Genomic DNA, 21,702 nt, shown 5'->3' with positions numbered 1-21,702 from the left:
CTGCAAGGAGATGCAGTTACACAACCTAGGTAACTTTTCCTTCTGATATTATCCTGGTCATATTCTCCTCCAGACAATAGGATTGACATCTGGAATGTGTCATGTGATAAAGTTTCTGATGATAATTAGTATTTTATCATTCAGTTGTTGCACTATAACCCAATTAATATTTTCAGTGTTTAATGTAACTTAGACCATATTTAAGAATATATAAATGGCTCAGTCTGCAGTTACAAGTTCGATTACACATCAGGATCTGCATGAAAATGTATTTAACTTTTGAAAAAGATTAATTTAATTATAATCCTATCTAGGCCTAACTACAATCTTTCAGAGTTCCCTAGATTCAGGAGTACTCATTCTGGATTGGAAACTAGCACATGTCATTCCACATTATAAGAAGGGTGAAAGGGAGAAATCAGGGAATTACAGATCGGTCAACCTAACATCTGTGGTGGGGAAATTGCTGGAGTCTATAATCAGGGATAGGGTAACACCTTGAAAAATTTTGGTCGATCAGGAAGAGCCAGCATGGTTTCATGAAGGGGAAGGTCATGCCTGACAAATCTCACTGAATTATTTGAAGAGGTGACTAAGGTAGTGGACAGGGGAATGTCTACAGATTTATTTATATGGACTTCCAGAACGCATTTAATAAAGTTCCACTAAGATGGAAGCCCACCGAGTTGACGGCAAATTATTGACATGGTTAGGAAATTGGTTGAGTTCAGGCGACAAGAGTGGAGATAATGGGCAAGTACTTTAATTGGCAGGATGTGACTGGTGGTATTCCACAGGAATCTGTGTTGGGTCCTCAATTATTCACACTATCCATTAACGGCAGAGAAAGTCATCAATCCAAATGTGCTGATGATACAAAGTTAGGCTGCATTATTATATCATAAAATTGCACGGAGACTAGGTGAATGGACAAAATTGTGGCAGATGGAATTCAATGTAGGCAAGTGTGAGGTGATCCATTTATTACCAAAATAAGATAGAGCTGAGGGCTTTCTAAATGGAAAGAGGTTAAGTACAGTGGATGTCCATCATGTGCATAGATCATTAAAATGCCACAGACAAGTGCAGAAAATAATCAAAATGGCTAATGGAATGCTAGCCTTTATATCTAGAAGATTTGAGTATAAAGACACAGATGTTATGCTGCAGCTATACAAACCCCTGGTTAGACCCCACTTGGAAGTACTGAGAGCCGTTCTGGGCACTATTCCTTAGGGAGGATATATTGCCTTGGAGAGTATAACACAAGTTTATTAAAATATCTGGACTAGGGGTTAGGTTACAAAGAGAAATTGCACAAATTAGGCCTGCTTTCATTAGAATTTAGAAGGTTAAAGGGTGATCTGATTGAAGTCTTCAAGATATTAACAGGAAAAGACAGGGTAGATAAAGAACAACTATTTCCACTGGTTGGAGATTCTAAAACTAGGGGGGGCATAGTCTAAATATTAGGGCCAACTCATTCAGGAGAGATTTTAGGAAGCACTTCTTGACACAAAACGGTGGAGGTTTGGAAATATCTTGTACAAACAGCAGTTGAAGCTAGAACAGTTGCTCTGATTTTTCTTAAGCAAAGAGATGTGGGCCAAAGGCAGGTATATGGAGTTCGGCCACAGATCAGCCATGATCTCATTGAATGGTGGGCGGGACAGAAAGGGGATAATGGCCTACTCCTGCTCCTATGTAACACCATAAACTTTACAGGTCTTTTCTTTCAAGGAGAATCCATTCTGGATTTACCCAGAGGTGTCAGGTCCTGTGAAATGGTTTCCTGACACCTTGGAAATCAGTTTCAGAAAACTAAAAGGTTGCAGACAGCTAAAAAAAAGGTGCCTTCATTCACACCAAGCTACAATACCAAAGCTATTTGTTCAAAAAATACACAATGTTTGTTGTTGCTTTGCAATTAGTAAAGAACATGTTTGTGTTTTATGTTGATGTAATGCAAGTTGTTTAAACGTTTTTAAAAATTCACTCTTGGGACATGGGCATTGCTGGCTGGGCCCCACCTTGAATTGCCCTGAACCAAGTGGCTTGCTGGGCCATTTCAGAAGTCATTTAAGAGTCAGCCACTTTGCTGTCGGTCTGGAGTCATATGTACAAGACTAGGTAAGGACCACAGATTGCCAGGGCGGCACTGTGGCGCAATTGTTAGCACTGCTGCCTATGGCGCTGAGGACCCGGGTTCGATCCCAGCTGTGGGTCATGGTCTGTGTGCAGTTTGCACATTCTCTCCATGTCTGCGTGGGTTTCACCCCCACAACCCAAAGATGTGCTGGTTATGTGAATTGGCCATATAAATTGCCCCTCAATTGGAAGAAAATAATTGGATACTCTAAATTTATATTAAAAGAAAAGGGACAACAGATTGCCTTCATGGAATTATAGAATTGTTACAGTGCAGGAGGCCATTCGGCCCATCAAGCCTATACTGACCCTCTGAAAGAGCACCCCACCTAGGCCCACTCCCCGCCCTATCCCCATAGAATCATAGAATTTACATAGCCTAACTTACAAATCTTTGGACAAGAGGGGCAATTTAACATGGCCAATCTACCTAACCTGCACATTTTTGGCTTGTGGGAGGAAACCAGAGCACCTGGAGGAAACCCTCGCAGAGAGGGGGAGAAAGGGGAAACTCCACACAGACTCCACACCCAAGGCTGGAATTGAACCCAGGTCCCTGGCACCCTGAGGCAACAGTGCTAACCACCATGCCGCACTAATGTCCTTCCCGAAAGGTCATAAATGAACCAGATGGCTTTTTACGACAATGGTTTCATGGCCATCATTAGACTTGTAATTCCAGATTTTTATTGAATTCAATTTTTTTGAACTCTGATCTAAGTAACATCTAATTTGTTTCCATTATTCAACAACATACATTAAAGTTGCATTCCAAGTACACCAAATTCTTGAAAAAACATGAGCACTGTTAAAATATAGGCCATTGGAAAATCAGCCTTTCCAATTAACTACTGGTTTATTATTAAAAAGTTGAAAGCTAAACTAATCACAATGTAAATATTCAGAAAGACTTCAGAAAGTAAACTCAACTGACATCTTGATTATATTCCAAGAAGATATGAAAGTTTAAGTCATTTCGAAGAACTGGATGTGCAGCTACACGACACAAAAAAACTTCATGCATGGCAACGGTTTTCTTGAATATAGCCAAGTACTCACTGGAACAAGAAAATAGTTTAAAGTCACCATTAAGAATTGGCAAGACAATGTGCTGACTTGTTAAACTGTGTGGTATACAGTATGCTCACGCTTCAAGTTCCTGTTTCATCTTTGTGAACTCTTCCTTGGTCACGGATCCTTCTCCTTCCCCTAATTTCTGCAGTTTATCTCTCGAAGCATCAAAGTCAGGCTTTGGAGGTGCTGGTGGGATCTGTTGAGATGATATGTAATTTAGTTTTAGTTGGAGAACCAAAAATGCTTATTTGTTTTCAGTCGTTTAATAAAATCGCACTAGGGAATAAAACATTCGATTACTCAGACTTCATGATAAGTTTTGAGCTTGTGATTATGCAATTCCATTTTAAAGGAAACTTGACCTGTATGCAACCATTTTCCAAACGCACCCAACAGGAATGCTACCCCTATATATGATTTATTTGATGCAGCAGCAAATTTATATATCGGATCTTGCAATGAGAACATTTTTTAATTCAGCTGGCTAGAGTGATATTGTGCACCATAAGTGTTGTGCTTAAGATTTACTCAAAAGGTAATTAATGTTTGGAATGATCCATCAGGTGAAAACTAGAATCAGAGATAAGGTAGTTCAATTGCAGTTGAGTAGTAGACAAGTTGAATGGAAATATCAGTGCTAAGCCAGAAGGACCAAATTGCCTTTACTCGACCTTAACATTTTTGTACATTCCTGAACCAGAAAGAGCAATCTAAATACATTTTGAACCCTTGATGTTTTCCTCAATATCAGTAATCACGAAAAGTTAAATAAGGCTCAAACATTATGTAGTCATATCATGCTGCACAGGATTCTTGACTGCACTGGTAATGTGGCTCTTAAAAAAGGGATACAGATTAAAGTTGAAAAGAAAGTTAGCCTTACTAGCCAAAAGTAGTGAGTTAAAAAATTTGTGAACTCTTGGGTACGTCATAAAAAAAAACAGAAACCCAATCTGTGACCATGAGGATGTCAAGGACATGTATCATAATATTGCGGTTTTCTGTTGTGGATACCAGAAAACATTTCCACTGCAATTTGTTTTTGACCATATAATTTATTGATACTGCTTCCCAGAAAGTAGTAATGAAACAACATTAATCCAAGTATATTGCCAAGAAATTTGAAGACGTCCACAACTCAGTGCACATGGTTCTCATTTAGTTAAATTAGGCTGGGAGTTCACAATGCCTTCATTGGAATTATAGATTATTTTCACTTATCCACATGTTTACTTAGCTTTATCTAATCCAAACTTTAACATGCTGTACTATTACACAAACTGAACTCACTCAAATGTGTACTTCCCTCTTTGCCCCACTGCCCTCCAATCAGTCTACTAAAATGGATGCCTGGACATTTTCAGGATTTGTAAGTCCACATTTAAAGCTGGTGCAAATACCAGCTGATTTTGGAGATAGAAGATATTTTACAATTTTGAATCACTGAGTCACAGAAATAAGCAGCGTGGAAGGAGTCCATTCAGCCATCATTTTTAAAAAATAAATTTAGACTACCCAATTAAGGGGACAATTTAGCGTGTTCAATCCACCTAACTTGTACATCTTTGGATTGTGGCTGCGATGCAAGCACGGGAAGAATGTGAAAACTCCACTCGGACAGTGACCCAGAGCCGGGATTGAACCTGGGACCTCGGCACCATGAGACTGCAGTGCTACCACTGCGCCACCGTGCTGCCCCCCATTCAGCCATCATATCTACGCTAACTAACAAGTACAATTCTGCCTCATCCAACTTTCGAGCTCTTGGTCCAGCGAGTTCCAGATCCTCACTACTCTCAGGATGAAACAAAACTCCCTTGAAATCCCCTCTAAACCATCCCCTCTAAACCAAGTGCCAGTCAGTGACTACTGGGGTACCGCAGGTATCAGTGCTTGGGCCCAAGCTGTTCATGATATAGTACTGCAGTTATACATGGCCCCGGTGAGACTACACCTGCAGTTTCGATCACCTTACCCAAGAAAGGATATAATTGCTATAGAGGGATTGCAGCGGAGTTTCACTAGGCTGATACCAAGGTTGGCAGGGCCTGTACTCGCTGGAGTTTAGAAGGATAAGAGGAGATCTGATTGAAACATATAAAATTCTATACAGGGCTGGGCAGACTAAATAGAGAGGATCTTTTCCCTGGTTGGGAAATCTAGAAACAGGCGACACAGTAGACCATTTAGGAACGAAGTGAGAAAAAAGTTCTTCACTCAAAGGATGGTGAACCTTCAGGATTCTCTAACACAGAAGGCTGTGGAGGCCAAGTCACTGAATATATTCAAGAAAGAGAGAGACTTTTTAAAACAACCGGCATCAAGGTGTACATGGAGAAAGTGGGAATTTGACATTGAGATGGAGGATCAGCATGATTTTATTGAGTGGTGAAGTAGGCTCAAAGGGCCCAATGGCCTACTCATGCTCCTAGTTTCAGTATACCTCTTCAGTGCAGTCACATCTCTCCAAAAATATGGTGACCAGAACTACATGTAATACTCCAGCTGTAGTCTAACTAGTGTTTTGTACATTTTAAAAGTCTGCTCAAACAGATGATAGTACTAACTTGGCAATGTCTACATCAAGCTTAAACTAAAGGAAATAACAGGCAGACATAATTTCATAACATAATATTCAAGAGTTGTACTTTCAAACAAAGTAGATAAAAAAAATGCTAGAATTTGAATGTCCCCACATTCTACTTGTGTCTTTAACTGAGTCTTTATTTGACATTTAAAACTAGAACTATATTAACTGGTCATCGAAACTTATTCCAAGTTGATATCAAATTGAAGGATCCCGATCCCTCAAAAATATTAAATGAAATTATGCGGCACAAGTTATTACTTCAATGACTTTCTCTCCTCCCAGCCTATGTTTTTCTCAGGACAAGGTTTTCTCCAAAATACATTATTTAAAAAAAAGAAAGATGAATATATTGATGAAGTATTTTATAATTTGCATCAGGACAGAATTTAGCTTGTCACATTGGCTTCCGACTTTAGACACTCTGTTACTCTAAGATTTATTAATTCCATTTTATTTCCTTTGCTCAAGCTACCTAAACCTTTGAACCTTTGGTAGTTCCTTTGAACTACCTAAATATCTTAAGAGTACTAGTGGTTTGTTTCGCTCTCGTATTACAGTTAATTTAATTGAGCTTTATTTTTGAAAATATTTACATCAGATCACACTATTAATTCTAGCATAAAAACCACAACAACTATTAAAAGGGAAATCAATGCAATTTTGGAGAAGACCAAGTCTTTCTTCCTGCAACTTTCAACCAATATAATTCATTTTTTCTTCATTGTTTTTGTCATGTATAATTTCAAAAAATATTTACAGATTACCCGTATAAAGCCCAATATCCTTAAACACTATTAGTAAGGAAAAAAGTGTTGTGTTCCAATCAGACTCTTACACCTCTATAACACTTACAACATAGCCGGCATATTCTTCATTTTCAACAAACGCATCGTGAAGCCAGACAAATTCTTCATGTTGACGCACTACAGAAAATTCATCCTGTTTGAAATTAGGTAGAGAACTCTGCAGGGAAATAAGAACACTTTAAGTAACAATTTAGCTTTACCCAGTTTTAAAGGGGAAAGGAATTGTTATGGTAGATACAATAAAAAAACAAAGATATTGAACAGGCAGTGGGATAACACAAGTGCGGTAGTATCAGATTACATCAAAAGGCTGCCACCAATAAAATTAAATTGTAGAGAGGTAGTATGTAGATTGCCAATAGGGATGGATCAAGTACAAAATCCAGGGGCACACAAGAAACAGTCATGCAGCTATGGCAGAAGAAACTATTAAGAGATGTGACAGAATGGCAATTTTAAGTTTGATGCTACTGAAGTGGACCAATGAGAGGTGAAGGAGAAACAGGTGAGCATAGGTGTTTATTGCAGGGAAGAGGTTGAAGCTCAGCAAGAATGGTGGGTCACAACTGCAGTCACTTTAAATGTTATAAATGACCTTGATCTTGCTAGTTTTAATGCTGTGGGATTATCAGAAGCCAGATTAAAGAGATTCAGAGCAGGGTAGCAAACAGTAGTAAGGCCACAATGAAACATTAAAAACCCTTGACAAGAAACAGAGATTTAAAGGTTAGAAAGGTACTCAAGAGAACAAAGGTGTTGATGACAGACTTGTAAAATATGGGAATTAGGTCAGAGAACAAAACTTGACCCAACAGTAAGCATGAAGCCAAGTCAGAATTTGGATAGTCAGGAGTTGCATGGAAATCGGTCAAAGGAGGAAATGACAGCGTTATTGTCTGATACATTGCTCAAACAGAAAATAGTTTTTTGTAAATCACTGTCTAGCCCTGATGAAAAATCCAATTAAGGAGTGTCTACATACAGAAACAGTAAATTAAATAAACCAGAACAAATGAGCAGCTGAAATGTTAACTGTTACTCTCTATACAGATGCTTTTTATGTTTTTGTATTGTATTTATGAACATGCCCAAACTTTTAACAAATTCTGCCACTAAAACAATACGTTTGAAAATGATTTGCTTACCAGAAACTCTTTGGCTAAGTATCTATGCCTACTTTGCATTCAGGAATTAACCATGGAAACTATGTAAATCACCTAATATAAATTATGGCATGAGTTATTACTGTATGTTGCAGACCACTAGAAAGAACAATATTTAAAATGGAATTTTTAATGTAGATAGATTTTTCCTAACTACACACAAACTGTCAAAAAATTTGATTTATAAAGAGGTGCTAAAATTTGTAGAGTTTATTGCCTTAAATAGCAAGGAAGTGAGCAAAAAATAACATTTTGACAACATACGACTTCGATTTTAGATGACGGAAAACACAAGAACCAATAGAGGAACCAAATCAGTTTGTGGTTTCCATAATTATTGCAATTACAAACTTCTACACAACCAGATAGGCACCCACAGATTATAGAAACTATATCACCACAATTAGGATTAGTTTAAGGTATCCACATCTATTTTAATTAGAAATATAATCTAACACAAAATATTCTAGGACTTCTTCAATATTGATTGATATTTCAATATAGTGTAGAATTGGGCTGTGATGAAAACTCTGCTAACATAAAACATTGCATTGCATCCATGTTCCTCATAAGGCAGTTCCCAATTTTTATCAGTACTGCCAATGTACACTCTCTTGAGGGCCTACAACCAGGAATCAAGTTTATCTCTTATCTGGATATTATTAATCAATGTGACTTCCATAGATTTTGAGCACTGTTACTTGTAATTAAGCAAGGTGCCAAGGAATAGAAACAGTGTTTTAAAAACAAAAATGTGTATTATTCTATCATGGATATAACTCAGTCCATCCAGAATATTGATCCGTCAATCCATAATTATATGACACACTTCAAAAGAAATGTGTACAGCAAGTCCCTCACTATTGAAAATATCCTTGAAAGCTGGGGCAGGATCTAAAGAAATTCAGGCAAGAGATTCAAATCCTTGCTAAGTGGCTGCTTAACAGATATGTGAATAAAGTTACTTAGAATAATTAAGCTGCAGATAGCAAAAAAAACTATGCATTAAACCGTTCTGCACAAATTATAGCACAATATTTCATTGTTTACCGCATATCAGTAGTACAGGCCATTTAAAGGGCTCAGTTTTCATCTTAAATTTCAAATCCCTTTACCTTTGTGTGAACTGTAAATTTTACTTTATCTCTTTCACTAAGAGCATCAGATATGTCAACCTGAAGAAAGGCATCTGCTTGAAGATCCACAATGACTGGTCTAGGCTGAAATGGAAACAATAATTTAAAAATAAGCACCAAAATGTACATTTCATTAAGAAATCAAGCTGAATGTGAAGTTAAATGCAGAAAAATGTGAAAGAATACATTTCGGTAGTAAGAATGGGGAAAGGAAGAAATTATAAGATTTTAAATTGATCAAAGCAGTGAGAGGAGCTTGGTGTGCAGCTACATGGGTCACGAAAGGGAAAAGGACTAATGGGATTCTGCTTTTCCTATCTCATGTAATTGAATATAAAAGCAAGTTGATGCTAAACTTATACATCTGGAGCAGCGTTTGGAGATCTCCCATTACAAGATACATATAAAAGGCGGCACAATAGCATAGTGGTGCTTATTGCTTCACAGCGCCAGGGACCCGGGTTCAATTCCCGGCTTTAGTCACTGTCTTGCAGAGTCTACCACGTCCTCCCCTTGGGTTTCCTCCGGGTGCTCCGGTTTCCTCCCACCAGTCCCGAAATACATGCTTAGACATTCTGAATTCTCCCTCAGTGTACCCGAACAGGCACCGGAGTGTGGCGACTAGGGGATTTTCACAGTAATTTAATTGCAATATGTAAGCCTACTTGTGACAATAAAAAGATTATTAAAGGCAAAATAAAATGTGCAGCACAGATTCACTAGGAAATTGTCAGACAGATTATAATTATAAAGACATCTGCAAAGTTGGGGATTTTGGTTAAGGACTAATTTACAAGGTGATAAAAGACAATTGAAATACAGTGAAAGATCATTTCCACTACTTGGCAAACAAGGTAGCATAAATTCCTTAAAATCACAATTGAAGGGGAAGTTTAAAAAAAAAGATCTGTTATGTAGCTGGTGGTTAGAATGTGGAATTTCCTGCCTCAAACTATTGTTGAAGGAAGCTCTACAAACTCTTAGAGGAGAATTAGTAGCTGCTGAGCTAAAAAGGAAAATTAAGAGTATGGTGAGTCAGGGGAATGAAATTAGACGAGGTGCCCCATGGGGGAAATATTAGCACATACTTGATGGGTCTGTGATCTAATCAAGCTTGAAGAATGTTAAGATTTATTTGAAAGTAATCTCAGAAAATCTAAGACAAAGTCCAACTGCAAAGCACAAGTGGCAATATAATGTTCCATTATTACATTGAAAAATCTGCAAACTATTACTTCTTTATGCTCTGACATATAATTTTCTTTCTACCAAAGTAAAATTGCCAGCTTTAGAAGTTCAATTGGTACAAAATAGTTCTCCCCATTAATAAACATCTTTGCTGCAACATTTCATCCTTAAGCTCAATGTATGTGTATATTCAACCATTACTAACATAGAAACTAAGAAATTTGACCGTTAGCCCAACAAACAGAAAGAATTTAAGATTTGGCCAAGCCCAAAATGTCCACAATTTGGACATGTGAAGAAAGATAAACTTATAAACCAAAGGTACCAGCGTTTTTAACAAATCCAAATATATTGTCAGGATGGTGATTTATGCACCAACAAAATTCAACAATTTCAAAATAAGACAATCCTTTTTGTAAATTTAATACAAAATAGAAAAGTTATTATTGTTCCAATGTAAATTACATGTCCCGCCAATCCCCCCACCACAAGTCCGCTAAGGGGTGGGTGGATTGTAAAAGCTAGGCTACGTGTTGATCTAGCTTCCCCTTAAATGTATCTACATTAATCACCTCAACTATTCCATGTGGTAGTGAGTTCCACATTGTAGGACTTCCCCCCCCCCCCCCCCCCCCGCTCCTGCAATCACTAGTCACTATCGTCTCTTTATGACTCCTAGTTCTGAATTTCACTACATCTTCAATGTGTCCATCAAACCCCTTCCTAATTTTGAAAATTCCTCTCAGGTCACATGATTGGGTCAAACTACTGGAACTCCCTTCCTCACGTGGGTGTACCTACACTACAGGGATTGCAGCAGTTCAAGGTGGCTGCTCACCACCACCTCCAGGGCAATTAGGGATGGGCAACAAATGCCAGCAACCCCCACATCCCATGAAATTAATATTTAAAAAAACATACAAAGTAGGAGTAAGCCACTCAGACCCTCTTGTCTGCCATTTGATGAGATCAGGACTGATCTGACTGTGGCCAAATCTCACCGTGCCCCCCATAGCACCTTTGACCCTCTTGCCAAACTAAGAATCTGTCTAACTCGGCCTTAGAAATATTCAACGATCCTCCTTCCACTGCTCTTTACGGAAGAGACAGGCTCACAACCCCTTGAGAGAAAAAGATTTCTCATTTGCTCTGGTTTGCTCCTAAAGTCCAAAGATGGTTGGGTTGATTGGCCGTACTAAATTGCCCTTTAGCCTCCAACGGTTAGGTGGGTTTACAGGGATAGGGCGGGTGATTGGGCTTAGGTACAGTGGTCTTTCAAAGGGTCAGTGCAAACTCGATGGGCCAAATGGCCTCCCTCTGCACTGTAGGGATTCTATGAAAACAAGGTGAGAGTGACTGCCCTTGGTATCAAAGCAGCATTTTACAGAGTGTGGCATCAAAACAAAACTGAGTAATTGGAAATTGGGGGGGGGGGGAAACACTCTACAAAGATGGTTGCGGCTGTTGGAGGTCAATCATCTCAGTTCAGGGCATCACTGCAGAGTTCCTCATGGTAACGTCCTAGGCCCAACTATCTTCAGCTGCTTCAATGACCTTCCCTCCATCATAAAGACAGATGTGAGGATGTATGCTGATGATTATACAATGGTCAATACCATTCGAAACTCCTCCGATACTGAAGCAGTCCATGTTTATATGTTGTCCATTACTTACAGTAAATATTAATGACTTGGACGAGGGAAGCAAATGTACTTTTGCCAAGTTTGTGGATGACACAAAAATGTGAGAGAAGGCAAGTGGTGAGGTTAGTTGACTGTGCAAAATCTTGGCAGATGGAATGTAATGTAGGAAAATGTGAAGTTATGCACTTTGGTAGGAAGAATAAAGGAGCTGATTATTTAAATGGAGAAAACCTGCAGCACGGAGGGATTTGAATGTCCCGTGCAAAATGACAAGAAGCTAGCATGTACGTTCAGCAGGTAATTGGGAAGCCAAATGGAATGTGGCCTATATTTCAAAGGGAATGGTGTATAAATATAGTACAGTTTTAGCAAAAGTTCCCACGGCCATACCTGGAATACTGTGAACAGTTTTGATCCCATTATTTAAGGCAAGATATACAGGCATCAGAGACGGTCGAGAGATGGTTCCCTAGGTTGATTCCGGATATGGAGACATTTTCTTATGAGAGGTTGGACCTGTACTCATTGGAGTTTAGAAGAATGAAAGACAACCTTATTGAGACAGAGGATTCTCAGGGGGCTTGACAGGGTATATGCTGAGAGGCTATTTCCCCTGGGGGAGAGTCTAGGACCAGAGGGCATAATCTCAGAGTAAGGGCTCGCCCATTTAAGACAGAAGTGAGGACGAATTTCTTCTCCCAGAAGTTGTGAATCTGTAGAATTCTTTACCGCAGAGAGCTATAAGGGCTTTTAATATGTTCATGGCTGAGATAAACAGATTTTTTTATTGTAAAGGAATCAAGGGTTATGGGGATAAGGCAGGAAAGTGGAGTTGAAGATTATATCAAATCAGTGATGATGTCATTGAATTGTGGAGCAGACACGATGGGAAAAAGTGACTACTTCTGCTCCTACGGTTCTGACCGCATAACCTGTACAACATTCAGACTTGGACTGTTAAGTGCCAAGTAACATTCACACCACACAAGTGCCAGGCAATAACCATCTTCAAGAAGAGAGAATCCATCCATCTCCCCATTACGTTCAATGGTATTACCATAGCTGAATCCCCCAATATCAACATTCTGGGCAGTAACCATTGATCAGAAACTAGGATTGGACCAGTCATATGAATCTTGTAGCTAAAAGAACAGGTCAGAGGCTGGGGATTCTGCAATAAGTAACTCACCTCCCAATTTACCAAAGTCTGTCCACCATTCACAAGACAGGAGTGTGATGGAATACTGTTAGAGTCCTTCCTTTTGTTCCTATTCCTTTTAATCTATCTTTATAGTTTCCTTGGCCCGGGTATCGTTAGAAGTACAGAATTCAAAGTTTCAAATCGAACACTATGTCCTCAAATTTGGTATTTCGGAAAGGAAATCCCAGACTTTCTGGCAGACTGGATATTGGAGATTCAGTTCGATTGGTTGGCTGGCAGACAATGGGTTGATCAGGGACAGTGTTCTGCTGGCAACAGACATCAATTGTCTCCCGTCAGGTGGGGTTTTTCATAGAAAACCCAGCAGAAGACACGAGACCTTTAAAGTAAGAAACTGTGTTTTCTCCCTCTCTCTTGGCTACTGGCTGCCTGTTGTCTCTGTGGCTCGTGAGTTAGAAAGAGGGCGGGGGGTTGGGAATTAGATAGATGTATTGTTGCCTATTTAATACTAATTACCGTTAAATAATAATAAGTTATTTGTGTTAAAATTTACACACCCGATGGCTGTACTTAATCGGGATCAAACCAAAGGCATTGGATATTTTAGTAACTTTAATTTCACCTGTGTTGCAACCCCGCATCAAGTGGGACTGAAATTGATCGCACACTAACCCAGAGTGTCATGACAATACTCTCCACTTGCCTGGATGAGCACAGCTCAAGAAGCTCGACACCATCCCGGTTAAAGCAGCCTGCTTGATTGGCAGCCCTTCCACCACCAGTGTCCCCCATCTATAAGATGCACTGCAGCAACACACCAAAGCTCTTTCGACAGCACCTTTCAAACCATACCCTCTGCCATGTGCAAGGACAAGGACAACAGATGCCTGGAAACACCACCACCTGCAGGTTCCCCTCCAAGTCACTCACCATCCTGACGTGGAGCTATTTTGCAGTTTCGTCACTGTTGCAGAGTCAGAAATATGGAACTCCCATCCTGACAGCATTGAGGGTGCACCTATACCACATGGACTCCAGAGGTTCAAGAAGGTGGCTCCCCACCACCTTCTCAAGGGCAATTAGGGATGGGCAACAAATGCAAACCTTGCCAGTGATGCCCACATCCAGTGAAAGAATAAAAAAGTTGGATTCCAGCTCCTAGTGGTCATTGATTCCTGAGATTTTGAAATGGGACCTGAAGATTGGAAGGTAACAAAACGTCACCCCATTATTTAAGGGAGGGAAAGAGAAAACAAGGAACAATAGACCTGCTAGCCTTACATTAATAGTAGGGAAAGGGAAAGTGCCAGAATTTATTCTAAAGAATGTGATAAATTGACACTTTGACAATCATAATCTGATTGGGTATTGTCAATATGGATTTACAAATGGGAAATATGTTTGATGAATTGGGAGGTTTTTGAATATGTTGCTAACAAAACTGATGAAGGAGAGTTGATGGAACCAGTACATTTGACTTTTCTGAAGACGTTTGATAAAGTCCCGCATAAGAGGTTGATTAGCAAAATAAAAGCACAAGGGAAAGAAAGGAGGCAATTTACTGGCATGGATTGAGGATTGGTGAACATGCAGAAAACAAAGAGTAGGAATAAATGTGCAATTCTTGCATTGGCAGGCTGTGGCTAGTGATGTACATCAAGGATCTGTACTTGGGCCCCAGCCGTTCACAATATATATCAATAATTTGAATGTGTAGAGGACTGTGTGCCAGGGGTTGTGCATGAGGACCAGACAGGTTTTGTGAAGGGAAGGCAGCTGAACACGAATGTGCGGAGATTGCTGAATGTCATTATGATGCCGGCGATTGAGGGGGAGGCAGAGATAGTGGTGGCGCTGGATGCGGAGAAGGCCTTCGATAGAGTGGAGTGGGGGTACCTATGGGAGGTGTTGGGGAGGTTTGGATTTGGTGAAGGGTTCATTAGATGGGTAAGGCTGCTATATGAGGCCCCGATGGCATGCGTGGCCACGAATAGGAGGAGGTCGGAGTACTTCCGGCTTTACCGAGGGACCAGGCAGGGTTGCCCCTTGTCCCCCTTGTTGTTTGCACTGGCAATCGAGCCGCTGGCGATGGCATTGAGAGATTCAGAGAGGTGGAGAGGCTTGGTGCGAGGTGGAGAGGAACATAGGGTGTCGTTGTATGCCGACGACCTGTTACTGTATGTGGCGGACCCGGTGGGAGGGATGCCGGGAGTGATGGAGTTACTAGCCGAGTTTGGGACCTTCTCAGGTTATAAATTAAACTTAGGCAAGAGCGAGGTGTTTGTGGTGCACCCTGGAGACCAGGAGGAAGGAATTGGTAGGCTCCCGCTTAGGCGGGCAGGGGAGAGCTTTAGGTACCTGGGGGTGCAAGTGGCCAGGGACTGGGGGACTCTCCACAAGCATAACTTTACCAGACTGGTAGATCAGATGGAGGAGGAGTTCAGGAGGTGGGACATGCTGCCATTGTCGTTGGCGGGGAGGGTGCAGTCCGTCAAAATGACAGTGCTTCCGAGGTTCTTGTTCCTTTTTCAGTGCCTGCCCATATTTATCCCCAGGGCCTTCTTTAGGAGAGTGACCGGCAGTATTCTGAGCTTTGTGTGGGCACATGGGACTCCGAGAGTGAGGAGGGTATTCCTGGAACGAGGAAGGGATAGAGGCGGGCTGGCGCTGCCCAACCTTCTGGGGTACTATTGGGCAGCCAATGTGTCAATGGTGCGTAAATGGGTGATGGAGGGGGGAGGGGCGGCGTGGAAAAGAATGGAGATGGCGTCATGTAGAGGTACAAGCCTGGGTGCCATGGTAACGGCACCGTTGCCGCTCTCCCCCAAGAGGGTTACCACGAGCCCGGTGGTGGCGGCGACCCTAAGAATCTGGGGACAGTGGAGACGGCATCGGGGGGAAACAGGGGGCTCGATGGAGGCTCCACTGGGTGGCAACCATCGGTTCATCCCGGGGAACACGGATGGGGGATTCAGGGGATGGCAAAGGGCGGGCATCAGCAAATTGAGGGACCTGTTTATTGGCGGGAGGTTTGCGGGCCTGGGGGAACTGGAAGATAAATTTGGCCTTCCCCAGGGGAACATGTTCAGATACCTGCAGGTAAAGGCGTTTGCTCGGCGACAGGTAGAGGGATTCCCTTTGCTGCCCTCGCAGGGGACGATGGACAGAGTGCTTTCGGGGGTGTGGGTAGGAGAGGGGAAGGTGTCTGACATCTATAAGGTAATGCAGGAGGTGGAGGAGTCGTCAGTGGAGGAGCTGAAGGCTAAATGGGAGGAGGAACTCGGGGAGCAGATAGAGGATGGGACTTGGGCGGAGGCCTTGGAGAGAGTCAACTCCTCCTCCTCATGTGCGAGGCTTAGTCTCATCCAATTTAAGGTGCTGCACCGGGCCCATATGTCCGGGACTAGGATGAGTAGGTTCTTCGGGGGTGAGGACAGGTGCACCAGATGTTCGGGGAGTCCTGCGAACCACGCCCATATGTTCTGGGCATGCCCAGCACTGGAAGAATTCTGGAAGGGGGTGGCGGGGACGGTGTCGAGGGTGGTTGGATCCAGGGTCAAACCAGGGTGGGGACTCGCGATTTTTGGGGTTGGGGTGGAGCCGGGAGTGCAGGAGGCGAAAGAGGCCGGTGTCCTGGCCTTTGCGTCCCTAGTAGCCCGTCGAAGGATTCTGTTACAATGGAAGGATGCAAGGCCCCCAAGCGTGGAGACCTGGATCAGTGACATGGCGGGATTTATAAAATTGGAAAAGGTCACATTTGCCCTGAGAGGATCAATACAAGGGTTCTATAAACGATGGCAGCCTTTTCTGGACTTCCTGGCTCAGAGATAGGTAACTGGGTCAATAGCAGCAGCAACCCGGGGGGGGGGGGGGGTGCATTATTGTAGTGTTTATTCTGTAACTTTATAGTGTGTTAATTTGCGTTGTTGTTAAAATGCTGGGTTGTTCATGGGGATGGGGCGAATGTATATGATTGTTAATATTATTGTTATTTTCGGTATTTTACTAAGGTGCGTTATTGTTGTATAAAATCAAAATTTCTCAATAAAAATTATTTAAAAAAAAAAAAAAAAATAATTTGAATGTGGGTTCCAAATACAATATTTCCAAGTTCGGAGATGATACAAAGCTAAGTGGGAATGTGTTGTGAGGAAGATGTAAAGTGGCTATAGGAGGATTTGGACAGACGTAGTGAGTGGGCAAGAACATGGCTGATGGAATATAATGTGGAAAAACGTGAGGTAATCTTCTTCGGTAGAAGGAACAGATGTGTAGTTTATTTCCTAAACGTTAAGTGATTAGAAAGTAAGGGACCTGGGTGTCCTTGTTCACAAGTCATTGAAAGCTAACATGCAAGTGCAGCATTCTAATGGAATGTTGGACTTCATTGCAAGAGGACTTGCATATAGTAGTGATGCCTTGCTTTAATTGTACAGAAGCTTGTTTAGACCACGCCTGGAGTACCATATGCAGTTTTGGTCCCCTCACCTCAGAAAGGATATTATTGCTAGAGAGGGAGTGCAATGAAGGTTCACCAGACTTGTTCCAGTGATGGTGGGAATGTCTTACAAGGAGAGACTGGGCAAACTGGGCCTATATTCTCTAGTTTTGAAAAATGAGAGAGAGAGAGAAAGAGGTGATCTCATTGAAACTTACAAAATACTTATATAAATAGAGTAGTTGCGGGCAAGATGTTTCCCTTGGCTGGGAAGTCCAGAACCAGGGGGCACAATTTCAAAATAAGGGGGATGCCAGCTGAATCCTCGACTTGTCTGTCAGTTTACACCAATATTTCCTTTGTCTTACAGTTAAAGTTTAGCTGGAAAAATACCCTAATCCTAATTAAGATCCCAAGTGTCCTACTCAACCTTTATTCCTCAATGAATATCATTTATCTGATGAATCGTGCTGTGTACAAATTGGATGCAGTTTCCCTACTTCATTACAGTAACTATATATCAAAAGCACTTGGTTCATTGTGAATAGTGTCTCATCCTGAGGTTGTTACAAGCTCTATATAAATGAGAGTTATTTGCTTCAGGAAGGTTCTAACTCATTCAATCCTTTTCAAGGCTGAGGAGTTCAAGCTTCTCTAACTTAACCTCATAACTCAGTCCTGACATTACATACAGGTCCGAAATTTTGCCAGGAAGGAGGTGCAGAGCTTTCCGATGGCGGCAGCCAAGGGAAACACCTTGCCTGCAACTACTCTATTTATATAAGTATTTTGTAGGTTTCAATGAGATCACCTCTCTCATTTTTCTTTCCGAATGGAGAAGGGGATGGTGTCAGTGATTTATGGGGTGATTCTGGAGGAGAATAAGATATCGCTAGAGAGGATTAAGGCGAAGTGGGAGGAGGATATTGAAGAGGAGTCATGGTGTGAGGTGCTCCAGAGGGTGAATGCGTCAACTTTGGGTGCGAGGTTGGGGTGGAAGGTGGTGTATGGGGTGCACCTCAAGGGCGAGGATGAGCTGACTTTTTGAGGGGGTGGAGAATGTTTGTGAACGGTGTGTGTGCTGGGGATGGGGGGGGGGGGGGGGGGGGGGGAAGAGAACGGGACACTAATCACATTCATATGTTTTGGTCCTGTCCAAAACTGGAGGGAGGTCTTTAGGATAATCTCAAAGGTGGTACGTGTGAGACTTGAAACGGGTCCCATAGAAGCCATATTCAAGGTGTTGGATCGGCTGGGGTTGAAAGCTGGTGCGGAGGCAGATGTCTTAGCCTTCGTCTAGCTAATCACCCAAAGGTAGATTCTGTTGGGGTGGAGGTTGGCTTCTCCACCTAGTGCCTCGTCATGGCAGGGGGATCTGCTGGAGTTCTTAACGCTCAAGAAAGTAAAGTTCAAGTTGAGGGGCAGGATAGAAGGGTTTTACAACTCATGGGGCTTGTTCATCATGCATTTTCATGAGTTGGATGGCATCGAACAATTGGGGGGGAGGGGGGGGGGAGATTTGGAATGTATACGTTATTGATGATTCTTTTCATTGATGTTTTTTATTCAAAATGTTGGGAGCTGTTTGAGGATGGGTGGGATAAGGGGATTGTTGGCTAGGGGTTTGCCATTGTATTTCGTATTGTTGATTATCTGCTGTTATAATTTTGATGAAAATATAAAACAGGAGAATAAAAATATTTTTTTAAAACACTCCTGACATTAGAGACCCTTTCAAAATCCATCAACCTGTACGGAACTAAAATCAGATCCTATGAATCAGCCTTTTAGCTCTTCTTAGTACTGATTCCATGCTTGGTACTTCTCTAAAGCTTTAGTAACTGATACCAAATGTACTACTCAAGTTAAAGTTTAACCAGAGCACTAAACTTCTGCATGATGCCCTCAGACTCATGTGGCACACTATTTCACAATATGAGCAAACATTCTGTTTGTCCTGTGGACTACTACTTTGCAATACTGGACACTACAGCCCTTTTGATTCCCCTTCAGCCTCTCCTTTGGCCAGTTCAAGACAATTCAATAAACCTAGTGACAAAAAATAGAATTTCTGCAGTTTATTCAACGTGACTTTGAAATTGATCAGAGCTAAAATTCAAGCTTTACTAAATTGCAAAACGGTGGCCAGGAGGCAATCGGTTTTAAAGACCAGTCTGATTAAACTGGAAATAAGCCAGAATGGATAGACTTTGTTCTTTATGCAAATTAAACTTTATATGGCTGAGACACTAAGAGCCCTTAAAATGAAGCTGGCACATGCCCATTAATGTGCAATTATTTCTACCATTGCCATCTTTAAGCATATTTGATTGACAGCTTTAACTTCAATAACCTTTGGACTGAAGATGAAGTAAATTCCTCAGTGCTTCAGCCTTGGCAGGGATTCCATTCTTAGGAAACTTTGATATGGACATCAGTAACAGCAGCACACCTGGAAGGTCCAGAAACTTTACTAGATCATCACTTATTAGATTCCAAGCAGTGCGTTCTGCAAAGAACACTTTGAACACTTGTGGAGGGGATTTCAATTCCATTTTAAGTATCGTGTTGATTCAGTACCTTGGAGTACTATTTGACCTACAAATAAATTTACACACATTCATGTGCATGTTTAGATATAATCACTGGTATTGTTAATAACAGAATTACCAGCAACACAATTTATGCACTTCAACTCAAAAACTCAAAATAAATTTGATGTAAGTTAACATATGAAGTATGATTCCATATCTATTCACACATTAGGGAGGGGCAAGTGTGTTTTCATTATCATTCAAACTTTCAACTATGCTGCACCTTTGCAACTTGCTTCAATGATTCTGTACATGATTTTGCAACTTATTGAGCAAACACTTCCATGCACACAGTGCAACCTCAGAAATGTATCACCAAATTATTCAGCTAACTGTTCAAACTGATATAAAGTAGGTCATGGGCTGGGGAGGAGGCAGGAACAGGAGAAAGAAAAACACACTAACAATTTGATAATCTTAAATGATATTATTCCCTCGCATTATCAGTAGCTTGTTAGATGGAAGCCCCCCCCGCCCCCGCCCCACCTTACCCCACCCCACCCCCACAGCCCCAGCAAAATGTTATGCTTTCCCTGGGAAGGAAAGGAACTTTCCTAAACCACAATCTGTTCCTTAACTGCTGTACAAGCAAACAAACGACATTACTACCCTCCGGTTACTCTTGCAGCCAAACTCCTTAAAGCCAACTCAATAACTTAAAACTTCAACAGCAAATCGGAGGCTAAATGCTGATGCGAGAAACGGAGATACAAGTTAAAGAGGGTATGTGGTACAATAGAAATCTATCTGACGTTTAATCGGAAATAATTTCGGCACAGAGAGGCCAGGAAGGTGGGCAAGTGGATCTGTGAAGTGGAAAGTGAGAAGGTGAAAGGGAGAAGGGGAAAGTGTGAAGGGGGAAGGGAGAAGGGGAAAATTGGCGGATTTTCCAATGGAAGGCCCCAGACTAGAGAAGCACAAACCGAGAAGCAGAAAAACTTACTCCTCTGTCCTCTTCTGACAGGAAGTCGGGGCCGTCATCCAAACCTTCCTGCTGATTGAAGAGAAAACATTGTCATTGCAAACAGGAAAACTACCGTCCGCACCCGGCATCTTACTCCAAGCGAGAGCAGGTGAAGGCGACAGTAAGACAGCAGAGCGGTGTAAAATCAGACAGACCCACCATCATGGCTGCGCCGGTCCCACAGCAACCCGGCTCACGTGACACCCGGGGAACCCCGTGACGCAATAAACAGCGACGCACTTCCTCCACTCAGCTGCTCTCACCCACTGGGTGCAGGGAGGGTGACACCCAATCAGCTGCTCTCACCCACTGGGTGCAGGGAGGGTGACATCCAATCAGCTGCTCTCACCCACTGGGTGCAGGGAGGGTGACACCCAATCAGCTGCTCTCACCCACTGGGTGCAGGGAGGGTGACACCCAATCAGCTGCTCTCACCCACTGGGTGCAGAGAGGGTGACACCCACACGGCTGCTCTCATCCACTCGGTGCAGGGAGGGTGACACCCAATCAGCTGCTCTCACCCACTGGGTGCGGGAGGGTGACACCCCAATCAGCTGCTCGCACCCACTGGGTGCAGGGAGGGTGACACCCAATCAGCTGCTCTCACCCACTGGGTGCAGGGAGGGTGACAGCCACTCAGCTGCTCTCACCCACTGGGTGCAGAGAGGGTGACACCCACACGGCTGCTCTCATCCACTCGGTGCAGGGAGGGTGACACCCAATCAGCTGCTCTCACCCACTGGGTGCAGGGAGGGTGACAGCCAATCAGCTGCTCTCACCCACTGGGTGCAGAGAG

The 21,702-nt window shown here is 42.2% G+C and overlaps 1 protein-coding gene across 2 annotated transcripts in view; it reads right to left on the bottom strand.

The window, feature by feature from the left end:
• The window catches only part of snx6 (sorting nexin 6), a 39,916-nt gene extending 18,720 nt beyond the window's left edge, over positions 1 to 21,196 (bottom strand). Inside the window, exons 1-6 of one of the 2 annotated variants that reach the window (XM_038781054.1) lie at positions 21,066 to 21,196; positions 20,886 to 20,933; positions 8,897 to 9,001; positions 6,665 to 6,775; positions 3,297 to 3,418; positions 3,083 to 3,206 (exon numbers count right to left, since the gene is read on the bottom strand). In XM_038781054.1, the coding sequence (XP_038636982.1) occupies positions 3,083 to 3,206; positions 3,297 to 3,418; positions 6,665 to 6,775; positions 8,897 to 9,001; positions 20,886 to 20,933; positions 21,066 to 21,071 (516 nt within the window). In that variant the 5' untranslated portion in view covers positions 21,072 to 21,196. Of the gene's footprint in view, positions 1 to 3,082; positions 3,207 to 3,296; positions 3,419 to 6,664; positions 6,776 to 8,896; positions 9,002 to 20,885; positions 20,937 to 21,065 lie in introns of both variants that reach the window. The other variant, XM_038781045.1, reaches the window with a different exon arrangement.
• Positions 21,197 to 21,702: the final 506 nt, after the last annotated feature.

This window comes from Scyliorhinus canicula, chromosome 2, assembly GCF_902713615.1.
Source record: "Scyliorhinus canicula chromosome 2, sScyCan1.1, whole genome shotgun sequence".
NCBI lineage: Eukaryota > Metazoa > Chordata > Chondrichthyes > Carcharhiniformes > Scyliorhinidae > Scyliorhinus > Scyliorhinus canicula.
Note: the sequence above shows the minus strand (reverse complement) of the source record. Positions and strands in the feature narration are given on the sequence as shown.